This window comes from Staurois parvus, unplaced genomic scaffold (genome assembly GCF_062004578.1).
Source record: "Staurois parvus isolate SC_StPar_1 unplaced genomic scaffold, SC_StPar_1.0 ptg000282l, whole genome shotgun sequence".
Lineage (NCBI taxonomy): Eukaryota > Metazoa > Chordata > Amphibia > Anura > Ranidae > Staurois > Staurois parvus.
Genome location: NW_028318078.1, coordinates 7,054,123 through 7,077,566, shown reverse-complemented (window position 1 = coordinate 7,077,566; position 23,444 = coordinate 7,054,123). Strand labels below are relative to the sequence as shown.

At 41.5% G+C, this 23,444-nt stretch overlaps 1 protein-coding gene across 5 annotated transcripts in view; it reads left to right on the top strand.

The window, feature by feature from the left end:
• ARHGEF3 (Rho guanine nucleotide exchange factor 3) overlaps positions 1 to 13,733 on the top strand; it is a 442,548-nt gene extending 428,815 nt beyond the window's left edge. For all 5 annotated transcript variants that reach the window (XM_089681894.1, XM_089681897.1, XM_089681895.1 and 2 more), the window contains 3 exons: positions 1,440 to 1,610; positions 4,875 to 5,061; positions 6,540 to 13,733. In XM_089681894.1, the coding sequence (XP_089538020.1) occupies positions 1,440 to 1,610; positions 4,875 to 5,061; positions 6,540 to 6,883 (702 nt within the window). In that variant the 3' untranslated portion in view covers positions 6,884 to 13,733. The remainder of the gene's footprint in view (positions 1 to 1,439; positions 1,611 to 4,874; positions 5,062 to 6,539) is intronic.
• Positions 13,734 to 23,444: the final 9,711 nt, after the last annotated feature.

Sequence of the window (23,444 nt, the reverse complement as noted above, 5' to 3'; positions counted from 1 at the left end):
AAAATGGTGAAATTGTTTTCCAACAAAACGTATTGGAGTTTTAGCAAAAGCATTGTTTGTGACATAGACAAATTGCTAAGGGAGACAGTCATGTGGCTGGCTTGCTTCATTGATCTAGAAGCTTTAAACCCCTTGAGCCCAGCCTACGGCCCAGGGGCCACATGCAGTCCTTTGGCACATTTTGTGCAACTCTCAGGGTCCCTGCAGACACTAATTTGTGTTACCCTTTTGCCCTGTTATTGTAGTGATTTGTAGCAGCCTCATGTAATATGTCTCAAGTCTATGACTGTCTCCTGAAGCTTGCCTCCAGTTTCCAACCACTCCCTATAGTCTTTGACAGTTTCCTGCAGCATGTATACAGTTTCTGACCATCTCTTGTGTTATGTCCATAGTATCTGATTATCTCTTATATCATTTCTGCAGTCTCTGATCATCTCATGTACCATGCCTATAGTCTTTGACTATATCCTATTGTGTCTGTGCTGATATTGAATATTTATTGAATTTTATGTGCTGCCCTTAGGTGATGCCAGGGGCCACACTTGAGGCCCCTCATATCAAGAAAGTTGGCCACCATGCTTTACACTAACACTCTTTCCTGCAGAAACCTGCATTTTGAAATAATGTACTTATCCTTAGGGAAAGTGAGTGTACGATATCTGCAGAACAGAAAACCGTTTGCTAAATATCTGTGATATGCAGTATGTTGGCACAGAGTTCCTTGGCTCTATTACACTCTATGTCCTTATATAAAAGACAGGATGAACCATGCCAGGGTGTGTGAAGACTAAGTTCCCCTGCAATGGTTGATCCTAAGTTCCCCTGCAATGTTGACATGTATTGTATGGGTGCACACCCATACAATGAGTTACAATTATCCCTTGCTTTGCATAATTAAAAATATTTCTATATATACAGTATATATGATTACTGTAGATGTTCTACAGACGTGTACACTTGTTCAGACATCCTGTACCCTTCATGGGCATTTGATCCATGGTACAGTAAAACAAACGGTCCTTTGCTTGACCTATTTGATAAATATGGTGTTAGTTTCTAGTTGGACAGGAGTTTGCTAAACACTTCTGGTGTATTTACATTTCGAAAGAGCCTTCTCTAATAATGTTCTCAGAGGATGTATGGCTTTTGCTCAAAAAAATTCAACATAGTCCTTAAAGAGTTTTTTTTTACCTTCTGTTGTCAGAATATTTGATTGCTAGACCTACTGAGTTCCATGGAAAGTTAAATTCAGTAGAAAACGAATTAACAAAGCCCTTAAATAATGCAATAACTTCTGTTTGGTTCTCTGCTATTTTTGGTATGATCTTAATGGAAATTTCACATAGAGATGATGCTATCATCCTTCATTCTTTCTTCTTAAATATTATATGTACAGAATCAGAGTAGGTTTAATTGATGATCTTTTTGCTCTTTTGCAGATTAATATAGTTCAGGGAATCGTTACTGAAATTAATGTAAAGACGGGGGAGTCGGAATGTCACTATTACAAGGAAAGGCTGATTTATCTTGATGAGTGTCAAAAGGATCCGCTGATTGATAATTCCCGAGCACTGAGCTGTCATGGAGAGCTGAAGAACAACAGAGGAGCAGTAAGTATGCGATTTAATAATGGCACTTTGATCTTTTCAGTACATATTGTAACAATGTTATTTGGTTACCCTCAGGCTTAGAAACTATTTAAAAATATTAGCACAGAAAAAATACAAACGGTTGTGATAAACAACCGTTTGCAGTTTAGTACAATCTCACTAATGAAGGCCAATCTGTGATTGGACCCTGTGAGCTGCAATGTCATTAGCTAGTGCTTAGGTGATTAGTAGTCATTCTTTGTCATTATTAATGTTTTGCCCACTATTTGGAAGTGGTCACATGAACCAAAGGCCCGTCTCCCAGCTTTTAGAACCCTGAAAGGGCTGGGAAGTGGCTGGCGCCAAAGGGTTAATCACAGAGAAAATAACAAGCATATCTACATAGTGAGGTATGTATTGCACAAATATATTGTATATGGGGGCTATACTAAATGTAATGCAAAAGTGAGCATAACTTTTATTTATTTATTCTATTAGTTTACATAGGTTGGTAGAAAAACTCTTCCTGTATAGTAACTTTTTTTTTTTTTCTCTTCATTGCAGGTAAATAATGGATTGCAAGCAGAAACAATGTGCCAGTCATTGAGTTCCATTTGCTGACAATTTGTGCCATTGGTTGCAGTTTATGGCCTCCCACTGCATGGTTTGTCTTCAATGCTGGTTTCCCCTTTAAATTTCTTCATCTGTGCCCATGGCTCCTGTAAATGGTGTCATCTTCTGTAAACATTCTATAGCCTTCTGTGGATACCTGACAGCCTTCATCAAGATCTCAATCCCTCCTTCATCAAGATCTCAATGACTGCATGTTGCTTCTGCTAGGAATCCAGTATTTACCTGCAATGAAAAAGAAGCAGTGTTCCTATAGAGGAAGTGTTACCCTACTAATATGTTAAATGTGAAGGACCTATGTAAGTTAATAAAAAAAAGTTATACCTACTTTGGAATTACTTTTGTTATAGCCGTGGTATAAATTCCCTGTATCATATGACTGTCAAGTAATATCTAAAGTTGCTTCTTATGTAAATCATCTGATGGCAGTTTTGCTTTTATTTGGCTGCATTTTGTAAATGTTAGTGACCGCTAAAGGTCATGTGCTTCATGTTAAATGCACAACTCTTTTATGTCATAGCCTTAAACAAGGTCATGAAAAAAAAAACTTTCTTCTATCAACATCACGCACATCAAACATCTTAAACTTCCACCCCCAACCTTCTATAATGACCTTTCAACAACAGCATGGTTTGACATCAGACAGAAGAAAAGCACTTTGATCACTGGCTTTGTTACTCCTGATCTGCGCCTCTGATTGTCTTGTTTGTGCTTATAACAAGATTATTGACAAGAAATGTGTTCCATGTATTTCTGCTCCCAATGTTTGATTTGCACATGTAAGGCGTATACTTGGTGTACTTCAATAAGTGGAAACGTGGATGTTTTGCGAGATATCGGGTTTCCCCACTAGTGATGTTTCATTTATTTTCTTAATTCTGTAACATAGTTTGTGCTTGAGTTGGACATTGAATAAAATTAATTTGTGTCCCACTTCACTTTTACTAAATTATTTTTGGTCACCTATTAGTGTAAGGCAAAGTTGTTGTTCGTTTGTGTCATACTAGGAGAAAGTGATGCTACGATCATACTTTGTCTGTATTTGTATGCTTAGAAAGATGTTGTTGAGAACTCGAAGAAGCCTATGAAATAAAATAGTTTGTATTTAAAGTGTGATATTGAGGTACAGAAATTATGATGGAAGCAAAAGTTTCACTTCAACGCTAGTCACATTCGCTAATATTCACATTTTCGGGGAAGCTATGTTTTAATTACAAGTTGCTCTGGTTGAAGCTCACACAGGGCACCCACCACTGAATCATAGGAGGAGAGGGAGTGAGTCGGTTTGCTTTCCACACCTGAAAATACCAAGTACTTCTCTTCCCGTAATGCGGCCAAATGAAGCACTGGGAGAATAAAGGGGAAGCGAGTGTAACCAAATGGAGAGGGGCAGTACTTAAAGTGAACCTGTTTCTCTGCTCTGTATGAGCAAACTCATAGGTTTACATATAAGTCACTGATTTTAAAGGACCTCAGCACTGTATTGCCCTACCGTATATACTCGAGTATAAGCCGAGTTTTTCAGCAAATTTTTTGTGCTGAAAAACGGCCCCTCGGCTTATACTCGAGTCAAATAGGGGGGGCGCGAGGCTCCGTCAAGGGGGGCGTGTACAGGGGTGGGCAGAGGGCTGCTGTCTCTTACCTGGCTCCCACGGTGATCCATCCAGGAAGCGCTGCTCCTTCCGTCACTCCGGCCACTCCCTCACTCCTGACGCTCGGCTCCGCCTCCTCACCGGTGATTGGCCGCCAGAACTGTAGCTCAGGAAAGGTACACAGGCGGCCAATCACGGGCGAGGAGGCGGAGCCGAGTGGATCCACGAAAATCGAGTGAGGGAAAAGCCGGTAAGTGTGCAGTGCAGAGGTGCTGCTGCAACCACATATGCTGGCTGCAGCAGCACCATACTGCAACAGGGGTCAGCAAGTGTAATTGGTGTCAGTGGGAGGAATAGTGCCGCATCATTGGTGTCACTGATACTAATGATGGGGCATTATTCCTCCCACTGACACCAACGATGGGGCACTATTCCTCCCACTGATACTAATGATGGGGCATTATTCCTCCCACTGACACCAATGATGGGGCACTATTCCTCCCACTGATACTAATGATGGGGCATTATTCCTCCCACTGACACCAACGATGGGGCACTATTCCTCCCAGTGATACCAATGATGGGGCACTATTCCTCCCACTGACACCAATGATGGGGCACTATTCCTCCCACTGATACCAATGATGGGGCACTATTCCTCCCACTGATACCAATGATGGGGCACTATTCCTCCCAGTGATACCAATGATGGGGCACTTTTCCTCCCACTGATACCAATGATGGGACAATATTCCTCCCACTGACACCAATGATGGGGCACTATTCCTCCCACTGATACCAATGATGGGGCACTATTCCTCCCACTGACACCAATGATGGGGCACTATTCCTCCCACTGATACCCTCGGCTTATACTCGAGTCAATAGTTTTTCCCAGTTTTTTGTGGTAAAATTAGGTACCTCGGCTTATATTCGGGTCGGCTTATACTCGAGTATATACGGTAATCATTCTCTTTTCTGAAGCTGTACATCTTAAAGACTGTTAATGTTTTTTATTATCTGTCTTTTACTTAACCCATTCATTTTTTTTTTTGTCTTCCAGAAATTCCACGTATTCTTATTTCAAGAAGTTCTCGTTATTACCAGAACCATCACACAGAATGACAAACTTTATTATCAAATCTACCGTCAGCCAATTCCTGTAAAGGATCTCATACTGGAGGATTTACAGGACGGGGAAGTTCGTGTTGCAGGGTCTCTACGTGGTGCTTTCAGTAACAATGAAAGAAGTAAGTCTGATAGTGGTATATGCCTCTTGTTTAACTCCATAATGTTAGAATGTTTTGTTGTACCTTTATGGATATATGAATACACATATGAAGTGATAGTAAAAATAGCAAAAACGATTTACAGAAATAGTTCATGGGAAATAAACGTGAAGTAGTGAACTGGTATAATTGCTTACATAGTACTTAACAAGACAGCATAACAATACTAGTTATGGTGGGAGCTTCATATGTCTGTTTCAGGACTTTTGATCAGCATCAGTGCAGTGTATGGAAACCATGGCTTCAATGTAGTAAGGCTTGGGACCCAACAAGACATGTCCCTTTTCCCCATAACATGATGAAAATATACTAAGGAATCCAAGCCCCCGAAACATAACAGTGCTTAGCCCAGAAAAGCCTTCTTAGAACAGAAGGTATTTGCGCATCTCATTCAATCTCCTACACTCCTCCGCTGTCAGAGTATGCTGATTAGTGCTGCAGCCGATTGGCTGAAGTATTGTGCAACAAGCCCATTTGAAAGCAGTTGGTCTAATGATTGACTGCTCTCAAATAGGAACAGCCATAGATGGATTAAAATGCAGCCCCAGTCCCTGCTAAATAGGCTAAAATAAGATCCATCTATCACCAGCTCAAGATGGCTTTACTGCGCTACTAACTTAGAACTTAAAAACAGGGTGGATATTTGTCTGCTTCTAAACATTTGGTGGTGTTTTGTCATAGATATAACCTGGTAGGCATCTGGCTGAGCATGATTCATGAGATTTCAGCCAATAAAGAGAGATTCATCTGATCTGGAAGACAGGCAGATATATCCCACTTGTCATTGTTTTGAAGATCTCTGCTCATCTAGGTTCAAAATACATTCGAAGACTGGCACCCTTTTTCACAGTCTGGTAATGAACCCCCTTCATTTCTATAACTTGTGGGCATTTAGGCCTCACATTTCATACATACCTAAGGCACCAACCTTTTGTTGAACAAATCCTCGGTCTTAACACAAAATGGCCATAATGCCTGAATAGCTATGAGCAAAAGCAGTCTAACAGTTTTCAGAATGTAAGGAAGCCATGCTAGGATTATACGTTCAATTTTGTATTTAGTCGTTTGTGAATTTGGCTACCCGTGTATGATCAGCCTGGTTTATGCAGCTAGATCTACAGAGGCTGTGGGAATCTTTGACACTTGGGGGCTAATTAACCACTGTGGTAAAATCTTTGGAAGGGCAGATAGATTGATATGAGATGTAATATACAGTATATTGTCTACATGACACAAGGAAAGACTTTACTACAGTTATGGTTGACCTCTTGCTCGTATTGTAGGGTACAGGATAGGCAAAATGTTGCCAACTCATCTTCAGTAGTTAAACTGTAAACTAGATTAGAGTCTTTTTATTTTTCGTATCTATACATATCTGAAATCTATTCTATGGCTAAAACCATGTGCTTACTTTGTTTTCCTTATGTTTGTATTTCCAGTAAAGAACTTTTTCCGCGCAAGCTACAAGAATGGCTCTCATACGCAGTCTCATTCTCTCCAAGCAAATGACACTTTCAACAAACAGCAGTGGCTGAACTGCATCCGACAGGCCAAAGATTCTGTTCTCTGTTCTGGAGGGGATGACATGCTTCCTTCAGAAGGACATTTATTAATACCTACAGAGGGATGTAATAATGTTCAGCAGGCCACACGATTTGAACAAATGGACCAGTCAGACAGTATCTCAGACTGCAGTATGGACACAAGTGAAGTTAGCATGGACTGTGAACAGATGGAACATACGGACTGTAGCACACACAAACAGGTTGAGAGTGATATTTGACAAGTCCTGGACTGCCTGTTACCTGTACAGTATTTGCATTCCACAAATGGAACAGTTGCTAAAGCACTTTTGTATAATTCTTCAAAAGGGTGCCGTCATGTCTTGCATTACCTATGGACAACAGTACTGTAGCAACCAGCTTTGACTGCAAGCCAAGACAAGATCCACCCCTATCCTCTGCTATGTTGTGCATTGGGATAGATGAGAATTACTCAAACAATTCCACCAGCATGCTGGCGTGAAGGGGCTTTCAAACTACTGTCAATATGTGTATACATATACAAAACAAATATATGTTTACTGTTAAAAAAAAAAAAAAAAAAAAATCAAGGTGTTACTGTTTTTTCTTATAGATGTGTCTGAGATACAGGCTGAAACAAAACTTGAAAAAAAGGCAAAGGAAGAAGTTATTTTTTTACAGTGATTTCAGTTTACGCACATTCAGTTGTGTGGACATTAGCTTCATGGTTAGAATATTGTCATACATGTTCCTCCATGACTAAGTTATGCTTCTTTTTTTGTTTGTTTTTAGTCATCGCCAAGCTACGTGTATGTGTGGTATCTGTGAATGATTTTAAACCCCTAAGTTCTGTAAAATGATTTAATAAGACCTGGATGACCATTCTGCATTGAACATCAGTCTGATACCACACCAAATTAATTCACATAATAACTGACAGCCATTAGTGCTAAGTCTAACATATAAACCAACACCACCTCAAAATGATCTAAAAACATTGGGGTTGATTTACTGAAACGGGAGAGTGCAAAATCTGGTGCAGCTGTGCATGGTAGTCAATCAACTTCTAACTTCAGCTTGTTCAACTAAGCATTGACAAAAAAAAAGACCTGGAAGCTGATTGGTTTCTATGCAGAGCTGTACCAGATTTTGCACACTCCAGTTTTGTTAAATCAATCCCATTATTAATTTGTTCTTGACCTAAGGCTTGATAACCTGCTAAACTCATATAACAATACCCTGCACTGTAATTCAGTGTAATATCTTCATAACATGAACATCAAAAATTGGGAGTCTGACTGTCCAGCTGCTGAGGCCACTGTAACAGTTTTTTTTTTAAACAAAAAACAAAATTCCCCCTATAAATATGTAATAGAGGTTAAGCCGTCAATATGCAGAGACAAAACCTTGAGAAGATTGTAGTCCTATTAGTGCACTACTGCTTGGACCTTGAAGAAGGGGACACGCCGCAAAAATTTGTCCTGAAAATTTGGACGTTACTGAAAATGAAAAAAGTATAACAGCCAGAACTCAATTGTTCCAGAGACAAATTCAAAATAAGTAATTAGTTGGTAAGTTTTTAGATGGTTATGGGCATTAAGTTGGACTATAGAGGTGAAATCTCATCAAATGTATTTAGGGACTAATGGCCTGCCCCTGTCAGCATCACTGGGCATGTTTTAAAGCTTTATCCATTGAATGAAGGATCAGGTTTATAATAAGAAGGTATGATGATAGAATGCATGTATAGTGTAATTATACTCTAACATGGAAACCTGTTTCCTACTTTTCCCCCAGGTCTTCCTCATTACTGAAAGCATAAAAACACTAACTCTTGTCTAGACAGGCTTTATGGCTTCTTAAGGTCCAAGCAGTGTTTGGGGGCTTTGTTTCCAGCTTTCTCCTTGCCCATTTAGCAAGTCTCTCTACTCCTAAATTTATGCTTATAATACTTAATAGTATAATATATACTAATTTTGGCATACATGAACTTAGGAGTATGGATGCCATTGCCTTCTGTGGAGGTGCCATGACTGTTGGGGAGAACACTGGAGATCTAGCCTACAAACTGTACTTGTATCATGGCAAGACAAACAAACTGGCCATAGATGGATCAAAATTCAGCCAGTTCAGCAGGGACTGGACAAATTTCAATCCATCTATTGCTCTTCCCAATCAACAGAAGTAAACTGATAATGTTGAAAAATGTTATTTTGATCAGCTGCTGCAGCATGATTAATGTATTCTCACAGTGAAGGAGGCCCTGCGGTCAAAACACAATAACACAGTGGGGAGCATTCCTCCATCCACCTTGCTTGTGTAGATGGGGGATTCTGCTCGTATTTTCAGGAACCTGTCAAAGGGCAGCCATAATGGATGTACAGGGAGAAAATTCTCTTTACTGTGAGGGGTGTTCAAGTCAAACCGGGACTTTTCAATTTCACAAGTATAAAAAAGGAATTCTAGCATGGTGGTATTACACACAGTAGTAAGTGGCAAGTGTGTCCTATTACTGATAGGTGGAGCACATGTCACGGGCTAATCCAGAGACCGTTATGAACGAATGAAGGCATAAAACCTACAGATATCTACAGAAGACTTCAAGCACAGTACAGCCCCTTGGCCGCAGTAAGACATTTGAATGTTGTAAACGTTTTAAAGATGATCCCGGTGGTGGTGGTTCCCAGCACACAGCAATCATTCCTGTGAACATCCAGTGCGTGGAACACCTGATCCTGGATAATTGACGCATAACCTGTGGTGAAATTGCACAAGAGACTAATCTTTCTGTGGTATTTCACCACTGATGATGAAGCGAAGCAGGCTGTCCTAGGATGGTCCAGACGTACTGACAAATCTTTCTATGCTGAAGTTTTCCAGGCATCAGTTAAATGCTGGGATAAGTGTATAAATGTAGTAGGGGAGTATGTCAAAAAAATAAATGCAGTTTCCACTCATGCATTTGTTCTTTTTATTATATAAACTCAAAAGTCCTGGTTTGACTTGAACGCCCCTCATAGTAATGATTGTGGGCTGAGGTGGGTGAATTATATTCAGTTCTTAAGGGTCTCTGTCTGTTTATAGCATTGTTATAAAAGATTGCAGTTTTCATTTCCAATGTTTAATTAAAGTTTTGCTAATGTACAAAAAGGACAAAAATACAACAGATCGACAGTTTACAATGTCAAACAAGTGCTTTATAAGAGGGGAATACAAAAAAACTTTAACAATCCCTGAGTTTTGCATAGGGAATTTAGATTGAAGTTCATCAAAACGTAAGCCAAAATATACAGGAGGTCTGTCATCGCCAACATGACATCATCCAGTACCAAGAAGGACTCCAGAAAGATGTCCAAACATGGTACAAAACACTAAGCAGCTGTCTGTTGGCCATGCAAATTTCCCAAATGGGAGCCAAAGTAAAACAAGAACAGAGAAGAAAAGTAGTAGTAAGCCGCCCCCTTACCGATCAAAATATTGCAGTTGTAAGATAAGTAAGCTCACTCCCTTAATTTGGAGATTAAAATTTAATTGTAATTCAGGAATCTGAAGTTGACAAACAATCTGAATGTTACATCATGATGAATTTAAGTGCCGTAGTTTATATGATGTAGGAATCTACATTGCTGCCAAATTAGAAATTGCAGAAAAAAAATCTTTTTAATGCTTAAAAAAACTTCCGTTTTCCTTAGACACCATCTCTGACATGTTTATTATGCTCAGGTTTGTGGTTCTTACAACAGTAAAAACAAGTGATGGCGGTGGGGCTGGGTTTAGAAGGGTTTGACTTTCAAGTTCCTTTTTCATCTGCATATTTTGTATGTGTCCCACATATGGTATTTCCAAATACAGAATAGATATAAAAATTGGAATTTAAGAAGAATAAGAATGTATTATGTGATCTTATCAACTTTCAATGTAACACTTTCAACCCTAGTACACATTAACAGTGGCCAATATTAGGGTTCTCTGGGCATACATAGGACTTTTGTCCATGGACTTCGATCAGCAAATGCAGTGTCCTTTTGATATCAGATTGAAATGCTTCTGGGATCATTCAGAATTCACTGAGTGTTAACCTGCATTTGCTTTTTCAACTTGTATGGGGTGAAAAACGCCTGTTAAGACTGGTCTCTCTGTCGTATGAAAAGCATGGGGCTGCCATTGCTGACCTCTCTGTTGAAAATGTTTGACACGCTGATGTGTTGGCTTCAAATTGTATTTCCACTTCTGCAGCAACATTGGGATAACACTTGATACATATCCCCAGTCACACAGAGTAACTTAAAAAAAATATATATTTAAACATTACATCTTACCTTTTTTAACACTCTGTCCTGGACCTTCTAGCAAGGAAAATCCTAAGGAGTTCTCTTTGTTAATGAGGAGGTTGAGCAGCTGTGTTTACCATAAATAACCCTGTCTGTACTGTGTAGGCAGATTTTCATTATCAATTGTGACTAGGTTTGAGCATTGGCTGTCCTAACAGAGGGTTATACAGTTGTGGCCAAAATTATTCAACCCCCAATGCTGTAAAGGGGTTTAGGGACTATAGTGTACATTTGGAATTGTATTCAGAATCAAATCCTACAAGGACGTTGTAACTACCCAAATGCAACTAAAATGACATCAATTGTTTATGTAATACAGTAGTAAATGGTTCTTATGTGGTTTCTTCATTGCCACAATTATTCAACCCCTTAAAGACTACCACTCTGAAGAACAGAGGTTCATACAGGTGCTTTCCATCAGGTATTGAAAACACCTGTGGATGTCACCGAGCAGCAATCAAGCATAATAAGCACCAATTAGGCAGCTTTAAAATGACTGTGATACTCAGCTCCTTCTAGACATTTACTGGTGTGGTTACAAACATGGTGAAGGCAAGAGAATGGTCCAGGAAGACAAGAGAAGAGGTGATTTCTCTTCACAGGAAGGGCAATGGCTATAAGAAGATTGCAAAGATGTTAAACATACCAAGAGACACCTTAGGAAGCATCATTCGCAAATTCAAGGCAAAGGGCACTGTTGAAACGCTACCTGGTCGTGGCAGAAAGAAGATGCTGACTTCGACTGCTGTGCGCTACCTGAAGCGTAGAGTGGAGAGAAGTCCCCGTGTGACTGCTGAGGAACTGAGAAAAGATTTGTCAGATGTGGGTACAGAAGTTTCAGCCCAGACAATAAGACGCACACTGCGTAATGAAGGCCTCCGTGCCAGAACTCCCAGGCGTACCCCCTTGCTGTCTCCAAAGAATAAGAAGAGTCGACTGCAGTATGCCAAAAGCCATGTGGACAAACCACAAAAGTTGTGGGATAGTGTTCTGTGGACTGATGAAACAAAATTAGAACTGTTTGGGCCCATGGATCAACGCTATGTTTGGAGGAGGAAGAACAAGGCCTATGATGAAAAGAACACCTTGCCTACTGTGAAGCATGGTGGAGGGTCAATCATGCTTTGGGGCTGTTTTGCTTCTGCAGGTACAGGGAAGCTTCAGCGTGTGCAAGGTACCATGAATTCTCTTCAGTACCAGGAGATATTGGATGGAAACGTGATGCAGTCCGTCACACACCTGAGGCTTGGGAGACGTTGGACCTTTCAACAGGACAATGATCCCAAGCATACCTCCAAGTCCACTAGAGCATGGTTGCAGAGGAAAGGCTGGAACATTTTGGAGTGGCCATCGCAGTCACCAGACTTAAATCCGATTGAGAACCTCTGGTGGGACTTAAAGAAAGCAGTTGCAGTGCGCAAGCCTAAGAATGTGACTGAACTGGAGGCCTTTGCCCATGAAGAATGGGCGAAGATACCCGTAGATCGCTGCAAGACACTTGTGTCAAGCTATGCTTCACGTTTAAAAGCTGTTATAACTGTAAAAGGATGCTGTACTAAGTACTAAGATTGAATGTCACTTGGGGGTTGAATAAAACTGATAATGCTGTGAGCACAGAAAAGACATTTGTGGTTATTTCATTATAACTGTTATGTTATATTTGTCTGACCTACAAGTGCCTCTTTAATGTAAATGTAAGCAAGATGACTGAATGATCAAAAGCAATGTCAAACTGGCCAAAACACTCAATTTCAGTGGGGGTTGAATAATTTTGGCCACAACTGTAGGTGTAGAGCAGGGGTGTCAAATTGGCGGCCCTCCAGCTGTTGCAAAACTACAAGTCCCGTCATGCCTTTGGGAGTCATGCTTGTAACTGTCAATCTTGCAATGCCTCATGGGACTTGTAGTTTGTCAACAGCTGGAGGGCCGCCAGTTTGACACCCGTGGAGTAGAGGCTATGCTTCTTGTATTGTTTGTTAATGAGGACAGAATTGGGACAGGCTCACTCTAATATTAAAAAAAAAACTTGCAGTCAGCCATCTCATCTCCTAATGAGAAACCGCTAAAAAGTAAGAATCACTTTTATTTTAGCCATGCTGTATGAATAGGAACACATAACAAACATGTAGTGGGGTTTTTTCAAATTTGACTGCAAACATGGAAATACGCTTTAATGCCATCTGATGTCTCTGATCTGTACCAAGATAAGACATTCTACATGTTCAGGGTTTATGGCTGGAAGCATTGAAGCCAGATAAAGCAAGGCAACTGGCATTTTCAAAAGGACAGCAAAGGTATCCCCTTATTTTCCCTTTAACCATCAAAGAAAATCAATGTAACCACTTTAACCATCATAGAAAACAAGGAAAGCATTCAATACTATAACTCCTGATAAAAGATGGCAGTAAGCAGTGTTCCATCCCCTCAAAATGACCTGCTTGTAGTTCTTTGTGGCTATGTCTTGTACAGCAGGAAGAGCCCAAACCTCTTTGACCACTTTAGGCACAGGAGGACAAGACTGTAACAGGAAGGCATTGTGATATTCAAAATTCATACACAAACAATATTGTGCTATATTTTATGTGATAGTTTTTATTTTGTATTTAAAGTTTTAATATGGTGAATGTGGTTTACAAAATGTTGTCAGCTGTGCATTTTGAATGTTGGGAAGGACAAGAACAGTAATGTCTGGCAAGAATGAAAAAGCCACATTAAGTGGCTGTTGCCTAATGGCCTTGAATTAATATGAAACAATAAAATCACATTCAACTCCCAAAAATGCCTTGTGGTTTTGCAGATCAGAATAACACCATAACCAACAATAGTTTCCCTAACTTTAGTGCTTGTACATGTTTAAGAATGAGTTTTCTTTCTAGTCCGCTTAAGTGCTTTGTGTACTTTTAGATATAAGTAGGCTTTTAGCTTAACTTTTTGCAAACCGAAACTTATTATTTAAAGAGGTTGTAAACCCTTATATATACCCAGTGAAGCAACTGGCCTCAGGTGATAAACATAAATTAAACATATCCTCCTATATATGTTGTACCTGTTTTTCTATAGCCCTTTCTTCTCAAGAGCAGTTTAATAAATACAGCTTACTCAGCATTTCTAAGCTTCAGAAGGATCTGATGTCACACACTGCACAGCATAGGGCAGGGAGCGAAGTGTAACCTATGACCTGGAGTGGAGTAATTGTACACACTTACTACTAAACAGTATTTAAAAGAAAAAAAAAATCAGACTCGATGGACACCACTTGGTCTTTTTTCTTTGGTCACTTTTCTATGGTAATATGCACGGCTGAGGCTGTCAATCACAAGCTGTGTGTTGGAGTACCCAGAACCTATGATAGCTTTGAGTCAGCACAACCTGTCAGCAGTGACTCATGCTGAGAGAAATCACACTAGGAGCTTTGGATCCAAGCAAGTTCACACTATAGGATATGCTTTGTTCATTTTTCAGAGGTTTACAACCACTTTTAAACAAGTTTTACAGCCTCTGAGCTGTGATCAGAGGACATCTCTTAATTATCTGGGATCTAGACACTTGAAAAGAAGGTGAAACTTGAGATACAGAGTTTCAAGAATGTTGTCCATCTGTATATCTACCATGACAACTTTGAGGAGACACCTATCTCTATAGCTGCCATATCACTATGATCTCAGTGCTGTAAAGTTATACCACTTATGGTGCAGTCCTGGACTTGCTAAGACACAAGTGGCAGGTTACACCAGTTTATCCATGGTCCTCAGGACCCCACATTGGAGGAGTACAGCTGAAATGTAAGGAACTCATGTCAGCATATCTACATTGCTCAAAATAGGAAAATAGATGCTAGTCCATCCATATTCCTAGTAGCCATATGAGATACTGAATTCTTAATAAAAAGCAATCCAGTTCCTCCAAATTCTTATGAATACCATAAAACAAAAACACTAACGTAAGTTATACAACACCTAAAGCTGAAGTTTAACCTGCTTATATTTTGCATCTCCTGGTTCATCTCTTCCTCAACATGCTAATTTACTTTTTTTTAACACTACTGTGTCCCTATGCAATGCATGCAGATCATGGCTGGCAGGCAGCTCCATCAAGGTGCTGTACATAGCTTACTAAAAACATCAAAGCAACCTTTGATGCAAGCTGCTGGGGTATGGGGTTGTGGAGGAGATTCCAACTAGGAGAGTAGGCAGTAGCACAAAGTAGCCAAAAAAACCAGAAAGTGGTTACATGCAAGGACAAAGCAGTAGACCCACACATATAAAAATGTATAAATGCTTTATTAACCTCCCTGGCGGTATTCCCGAGTGTAGCTCGGGGTAAAGTTTCAGCACCACAAGTGGTAACCCCAAGCTACACTCGGGAATACCTTGCAGCGCTGCTCCGGGATCTCTTCTTCACTTACCTTGTCCTTCGCTCCTGTGATGTCCCCCCTGCAGTGTCCCCCAGCTGATGCCAACATCTGTCTTCTGGGTTCCATTCCCTGGGAATGGAACGGCAGGAAATTTTAAAATGTGAAAAAGTGACATTCACCAAATACACTAAAATCACATAGTAAAACATTACTGTATCAAAGCATTTCACATACAGTGGGGCAAAAAAGTATTTAGTCAGCCACCAATTGTGCAAGTTCTCCCACTTAAAAAGATGAGAGAGGCCTGTAATTGGCATCATAGGTAGACCTCAACTATGAGAGACAAAATGAGAAAAAAAAATCCAGACAATCACATGGCTGATTTGGAAAGAATTTATTTGCAAATTATGGTGGAAAATAAGTATTTGGTCAATATCAAAAGTTCATCTCAATACTTTGTTATATATCCTTTGTTGGCAATGACAGAGGTCAAACGTTTCCTGTAAGTCTTCACAAGGTTGGCACACACTGTTGCTGGTATGTTGGCCCATTCCTCTATGCAGATCTCCTCTAGAGCAGTGATGTTTTGGGGCTGTCGCTGGGCAACACGGACTTTCAACTCCCTTCAAAGGTTTTCTATGGGGTTGAGATCTGGAGACTGGCTAGGCCACTCCAGGACCTTGAAATGCTTCTTACGAAGCCACTCCTTCATTGCCCGGGCGATATGTTTGGGATCATTGTCATGTTGGAAGACCCAGCCATGTTTCACCTTCAATGCCCTTGCTGATGGAAGGAGGTTTGCACTCAAAATCTCACGATACATGGCCCCATTCATTCTGTCCTGTACATGGATCAGTCGTCCTGGTCCCTTTGCGCAGAAACAGCCCCAAAGCATGATGTTGCCACCCCCATGCTTCACAGTAGGTATGGTGTTCTTTGGATGCAAGTCAGCATTCTCTCTCCTCCAAACACGACGAGTTGTGTTTCTACCAAACAGTTCTATTTTGGTTTCATCTGACCATATGACATTCTCCCAATCCTCTTCTGGATCATCCAAATGCTCTCTAGCAAACATCAGATGGGCCCGGACATGTACTGGCTTAAGCAGGGGGACACATCTGGCACTGCAGGATCTGAGTCCCTGGCGGCGTAGTGTGTTACTGATGGTAGCCTTTGTTACGTTGATCCCAGCTCTCTGCAGGTCATTCACTAGGTCCCCGTGTGGTCCTGCGATTTTTGCTCACCGTTCTTGTGATCATTTTGACCCCACGAGTTGAGATCTTGCGTGGAGCCCCAGATCGAGGGAGATTATCAGTGGTCTTGTATGTCTTCCATTTTCTAATTATTGCTCCCACAGTTGATTTGTTCACACCAAGCGGCTTGCCTATTGCAGATTCAGTCTTCCCAGCCTGGTGCAGGTCTACAATTCTGTTTCTGGTGTCCTTCGACAGCTCTTTGGTCTTCACCATAGTGGAGTTTGGAGTGTGACTGTTTGAGGTTGTGGACAGGTGTCTTTTATACTGATAGCAAGTTCAAACAGGTGCCATTGATACAGGTAATGAGTGCAGGACAGAGGAGCCTCTTAAAGAAGAAGGTACAGGTCTGTGAGAGCCAGAAATCTTGCTTGTTTGTAGGTGACCAAATACTTATTTTCCACCATAATTTGCAAATAAATTCTTTCCAAATCAGCCAATGTGATTGTCTGGATTTGTTTTCTCATTTTATCTCTCATAGTTGAGGTCTACCTATGATACCAATTACAGGCCTCTCTCATCTTTTTAAGTGGGAGAACTTGCACAATTGGTGGCTGACTAAATACTTTTTTGCCCCACTACATTGTCCCTATTGCTTTGTCCTGTGCCCTGCCTGCATTTTTACCGTTCTTTCTGCCTGGAAACTGAGAAATGTCCATGGCGTCCAAAAAGTGTCCCTTTAGGTCAAAAGCGTTTTTAGACCAGCTAGAGAACAGCGATAGTAAATTAGAACCACTTGCAGAATTGAGTGATAATGATTTGTGGGGAAATTCGTCATCAGACACTGAAAACGACTTTGCTCAGTGATGTGCGAACTTGGCGCTATATTTCAAATGTCAGTGTTTTTGGTTTAATTATTTTTTTAATTAAATTTATTATTATATTATTATTTTTTATGATTATTAAATTGTAATTTATGATTTCATTTTTCAAATTTTAACATACCCGGGATGTTTACTAGACTCTTGTTCGGACAGATTTCAGTGAGTTATTTCTAAAAATTACAGGCCTACATTAAAAAAATACATATTTCCATGCAAAAAAAGTACCGCTTTGAGCACAGAAATACTGACATAATCAGACCACTAGGGAGGTTAATCTCAAAAATGAATATACACAGAATATGCTAAATGTGCACATGGAGAAGTACGACTACATAATAACCATCATCTCGCCCCAGACTATGTTGTCTGTGCAGCTTAAAACAAATAGAAAGAGAAGTCATACCATGGCCATATCAAACAGATTGTGCTATTAAAACTGTCTTCTGCCAAGCAGCACCAATACCATTGGGATGCACCTCCGGGATGTAAGTGCAAACCTGGTGGTGATGATGAAAAAAACAATAATGCCAGATGAAAGTGGATCATGTTTTTTGGCTATATAGTTTCTTTTGGACAGCACAGACGTTGTGTAGCGGAACCTACTAATTATTAAACCTCCTTTCTTTCCTTCTTTTTTTTTTTTTTTTATTAGTAGCACAAAGTACACTTCTCATTCACTGTAGGTGCTGTCCCTTGTGCTGATGAAAAAAAGAAATAGAAAACTAAACTTAGGTTTTAAGCTGATTCTTTTACTATTTCATATGCAGTCCTTAAAGGATAACAAAATACAGACATGGTAGGATAATTACATCAGTGTAGTCAATTCCATTCATTTTTAAACATGGACACTTGGGTATGTAGGATCCTTGTTTATTTTCTGACTTCTTTAGGTTGCCTTTAGGGTTTTTGGCAGTAAGTGGAGTATGTGTCTGGACTAACTCATCTCAGTATATTTAGATTTCTGAAGTACTACAAGTTATTACCAGTGTTCCTGGCTGTTAGATTATTTTGGCTGTGAGCCATAGGTTTCAAAATAACTGACAGGGTTATACTTTCAAATAATCAAACTTTTACAAAGTAAATATATTCCTAACAAAAAGTGCAGGCAAAGTAAGGAAGTGTGTTTCCAATTGTTGGCATGAGGATATAAACATAGATATGAAAGGTAAGAACGCGAAGAACTAAACGGAATGTTCTCATCTATCTCCTCCATTCATAATAAATAAATGGAAGATTTCATCCACATCCTGATAAATTCAGTTTACAATTTTAATGGCTGTATAAATCTATGTAAGACAAGTTACTATTTAATAACCACACATGTATACCAGTCTAGTGTTAGTAATCCTACAGAGCTCTCCCTTATCAAATATATAAAATAGTTGAATGTGTGCTGAAAGTATATATTATTACACACAACAGGCCTTCGGTATGGGTACATTTTGAATTAATCAGTCACGTAATCCAGCACAGTGAAAAGGAAAAACAAAAACTGTTAGGCTACATACACTTGGGCATATTTGCCTGTGCAGCATGAAGACATTGTGTATTTCGGGTGTCCCAGATGTCCAAGAGCTGCATACAGTCACCCATAGACATAAATGGATGAAAGCGGTTGTACACATCTATGCACCAACATTTGCATAAAGTAGCACATGCGCACAGACGTAATGCACTGAACACACCTATTTTTTGACCATCCTATACCACTTTTAGCTCTGGTTCACACTAGAATGTGGTGCAGGAAACCTTTGATCCATGCACATTTATCTCACCACATTCAAAATGCATTGCCCTTGAGATCTGCAGTGGGTACAAGCATGAACAGAAAAAAAACACCCGAACCGGATATCGTATGTACTCTCCAGCGCCTCAGGATATGCACAGCCAAAAGGGAAGCCAAGGGTACCAGGACAGCGACAACCAAAGGAAATGCTTCAGGGGTGCAGCCCTCCTCAGACGGGGAAATCAGCCACTGGATAGAGAGAAAACAGGTGGTGCACACACCTAGTGCATTATCCAAGGTTTATTGTAGGAGTGAAAGAATAATAAAAACATACTCACAGACGAAGCATGTATCTAAAAAGCATAGAAAAATGACAATGGCCACAACGGCAGGCAAGGTGTTCTCACTGTCAGTGTCACCATCCCACTCAGGCATCAACAGCAAGGGTCTTACTTTCCATTCATCATACATCAGCATCAGAGGTTGGTCATCAGCTCTGAGGAAAGGGATTTGTCCCCGAAACACGTCAGCCATTTGACCGCACTGACAGTGAGAACACCTTGCCTGCCGTTGTGGCCATTGTCATTGTTCTATGCTTTTTAGATACATGCTTCATCTGTGAGTATGTTTTTATTATTCTTTCACTCCTACAATAAACCTTGGATAATGCACTAGGTGTGTGCGCCACCTATTTTCTCTCTAGAAAAAAAATACCTGCTGCACATGAATGTGATAGCTTGATAACAGTTTTTCATGTACTTCTGCTTCTCCAAATGGAACAGGGACACGCCAAGCCTTGCTGCCCTCTCAGGACTAGGGGAGCCCCAGAAACACACTACAAAAACACAAAGAAGGGCGCACCATCCTAGTGCATCATATCTTCATGTACCATTTATTAAGAATCCACAAATGATAAAAACAGCATATCAAGATAGACATCAGTATCATGGTGTTCTGTCCCACTCAGTGTAGCCACTCAATGTAATCAAAGGCTCGGGAGAACACCACCAGGATCCTAGCTGGCATTTCAAGGGCTTTACTTTCTTCCCTAGAGCCGGAACCTCTGAGAAAGAGGGTACAGCCCTTGAAATGATGTCTATCTTGATATGCTTTTTTAATTATTATTATTATACAGGATTTATATAGAGCCAACAGTTTGTGCAGCACTTTACAAAATGAAGGTAGACATTACAATTACAATACAATTTGGTACAAGAGGAAACAGAGGGCCCTGTTCAATAGAGCTTACAATCTAGGAATCAATTATCATATGGTTTCTGAGTATACTGTATCTATTTGAGGATTATTAAAAATGGTACATTGGATAATGCACTGGGGAGATGTGCCCTCTTTGGTTTGTGTTTTTATAGCGATCTTTCTGTCATGTAACTGGATAGCTTGCCTGACGTGAAGAGGCAGACCTCCTGTACAACTCTGGCTCAAGGACCGCTGATGGTGGGACAACGGCCGCAGGGGCACAGTGGGGTATGAGTGCCTGTGATCAGTCCAGTAGTAGGCAGGTGAGCTGCAGGGCAGGCTGAAGATAGGGAGCCGGATCCGGATACAGCCATGCTGGATGGATCACTGAGGGGTGCGTTTTGAGGCTGCAGGGTCAGACGAGCTGGGTTCGGTAGCGGTTGGGCAGATCAGGCATAAATGGCAGGAGGAAGAGTAGTTCGGTCACAGGCCAGGTCAGCAACAGAAGATCAATCAGACAGGAGCAGAGACAGAAGGGCAATCCAAAGCAAGCCAGAGGTTAGGGTAGGTAGCGGTCAAGCGGAGGTCAGGAACAAGCTGGTTCGGAATCAGGAGTCAATCACAGGAATCAGGGAACACAAGCAGGGATAAGACCAAACGGCAATGAGACATTTACTGCAGCCACTTTAAATAGCCCTTTTGGTGTCATCATTAGTGACGCATGCGTGCATCTGCCTGGTTTGTAATAACTGTATATTTGTGCGCCGCAGATCTTTGCCTGCACTATGGGCAGGCCTTTCATGACAGAGCCAGTGCAAGGTTAACAACACCCCAAACACAGGTGTAGATGCAGTGTGTTTGCCTGCAGCAGATTGCATGGTACAAAACTACAAGTCATAGCTGTAACTGTCAGTTTTGTAATGCTGCAATGCCTCATGGGAAATGAAGTTCCACAACAGCTAGACAGCCGCAGGTTGCCTACCCCTGGCCTAGGCGATCAGAAGTGGAAGTTGTCCTCCCTCCCTCCCTCCCTGTAGTCTTCTGGGACACGTCCCAGAAGACTACAGAGCCATTCACACACGCTTCTCACGCATGCGCAGTGGGCACCTGGCTGTGAAGCCCCAAGCTGTCACAGCCGGATGCCCACACTGAAGATGCCGGCGCCAAGGAGAGAAGACGGCTGATGAAACCAGCGGTGGTGAGGACATCGCTGGACCGAGGAACAGGTAAGTGGCTGTATTTAAAATATTTTTTTTTTTCAGCTGGAACACCGCTTTAAGCTATAGCTTGAAACAGAACACGAATACACAGGCTTCTTTTGAGCTTATGACCCCAACAGACTTCAATGGGAATACCTGAAAATCACGTAATGTGTATTCCCTAGTAACTCATTTTCCATTGACTAAAAAAAAAAAAAATCCTCAACCAAAAATTATCTGCAGAAATGCTCAAGAACACCTGTATATACACTGAACAAAGCCTGTAGAAATGAGCAAAGACACTCAGTTCAGGTGTGAATGCAGCCTCTGGGTGGTTTTATCAAGCAATTTAAATATTCTGAACGTTTTGCTATATTTTTGTTATAAACAAATGAAAAAAACATCCTATCTGTTACCCTAACCTAGCTCTAGAACAGTTTCAGTAACCGGGGTTCCGCAGAACCGTAAGTTCGGCAAGAGGTCACCAGGGGTTCTGCTCCAATCTACACGTCAGTCACAGGCAGCTGATGTGTAGATCGCTTTCACCGCATGCAGAGTAGTGCAGGCAAACAATGGGATTCTCCACTGTTCCTTGCCAGCCCTTCCTCCCCTCCTGTCCATCCCAAATGCTTGTATGTGATATCATCTGGGATTTTCAGGAAAGTAGGAGGGGTCGGCGGGGAACAGTGCGCCGCAAGAAGAAAGATCCCAGCCGCTTCCCTGCCATGCTCTGCATATAAATCCGGTAGGAAACCAGTACTGTAATGTGCCTAGTGTCTCATGTAATGTGCCCCATGTAGTGGGTCCCATAATCTGCCCTGCTCCTATGTAATGTGAACTGTTCCCAAGTAATGTGTCCTGCTCCCACATATTGTGCCCTGCTCGCATGTATTGTGGCCTGCTCCCACATAATGTGCCCTGCTCGCATGTATTGTGGCCTGCTCCCACATAATGTGCCCTGCTCGCATGTATTGTGGCCTGCTCCCACATAATGTGCCCTGCTCGCATGTATTGTGCCCTGCTCCTACATAATGTGCCCTGTTCCTATGTGATGTGCCCTGCTCCTATGTAATGTGCCCTGGTCCTATGAATTGTGCCCTGCACCCACGTAATGTGCCCTGCTCCTATATAATGTGCCCTGCTCCTACACAATTGTGCCCTGTGCCCACGTAATGTGCCCTACTCTTATGAATTATGCCCTGCGCCCATGTAATGTGCCCTGCTCCTATGTAATGGGCACTGCTCCCACAATGTACCCTGCTCCTATGTAATGTGCCCTGCTCCTATGTAATGGGCACGGCTCCCACATAATGTGCCCTGCTCCTATGTAATGGGCACGGCTCCCATATAATGTACCCTGCTCCTATGAATTGTGTCCTGCACCCACATAATGTGCCCTGCTCCTATGTAATAGGCACGGCTCCCACGTAATGTGCCCTGCTCCTATGTTAGGGGCACTGCTCCTATGTAATGGGCAAGGCTCCCAAGTAATGTGCCCTGCTCCTATGTAAGGGGCACTGCTCCTATGTAATGGGCACGGCTCCCACGTAATGTGCCCTGCTCCTATGTAATGGGCACGGCTCCCACGTAATGTGCCATGCTCCTATGTAATGGGCACTGCTCCCACATAATGTACCCTGCTCCTATGAATTGTGTCCTGCACCCACATAATGTGCCCTGCTCCTATGTAATGGGCACAGCTCCCACGTAATGTGCCCTGCTCCTATGTAAGGGGCACTGCTCCTATGTAATGGGCAAGGCTCCCACGTAATGTGCCCTGCTCCTATGTAAGGGGCACTGCTCCTATGTAATGGGCAAGGCTCCCACGTAATGTGCCCTGCTCCTATGTAAGGGGCACTGCTCCTATGTAATGGGCAAGGCTCCCACATAACGTGCCCTGCTCCTATGTAAGGGGCACTGCTCCTATGTAATTGGCA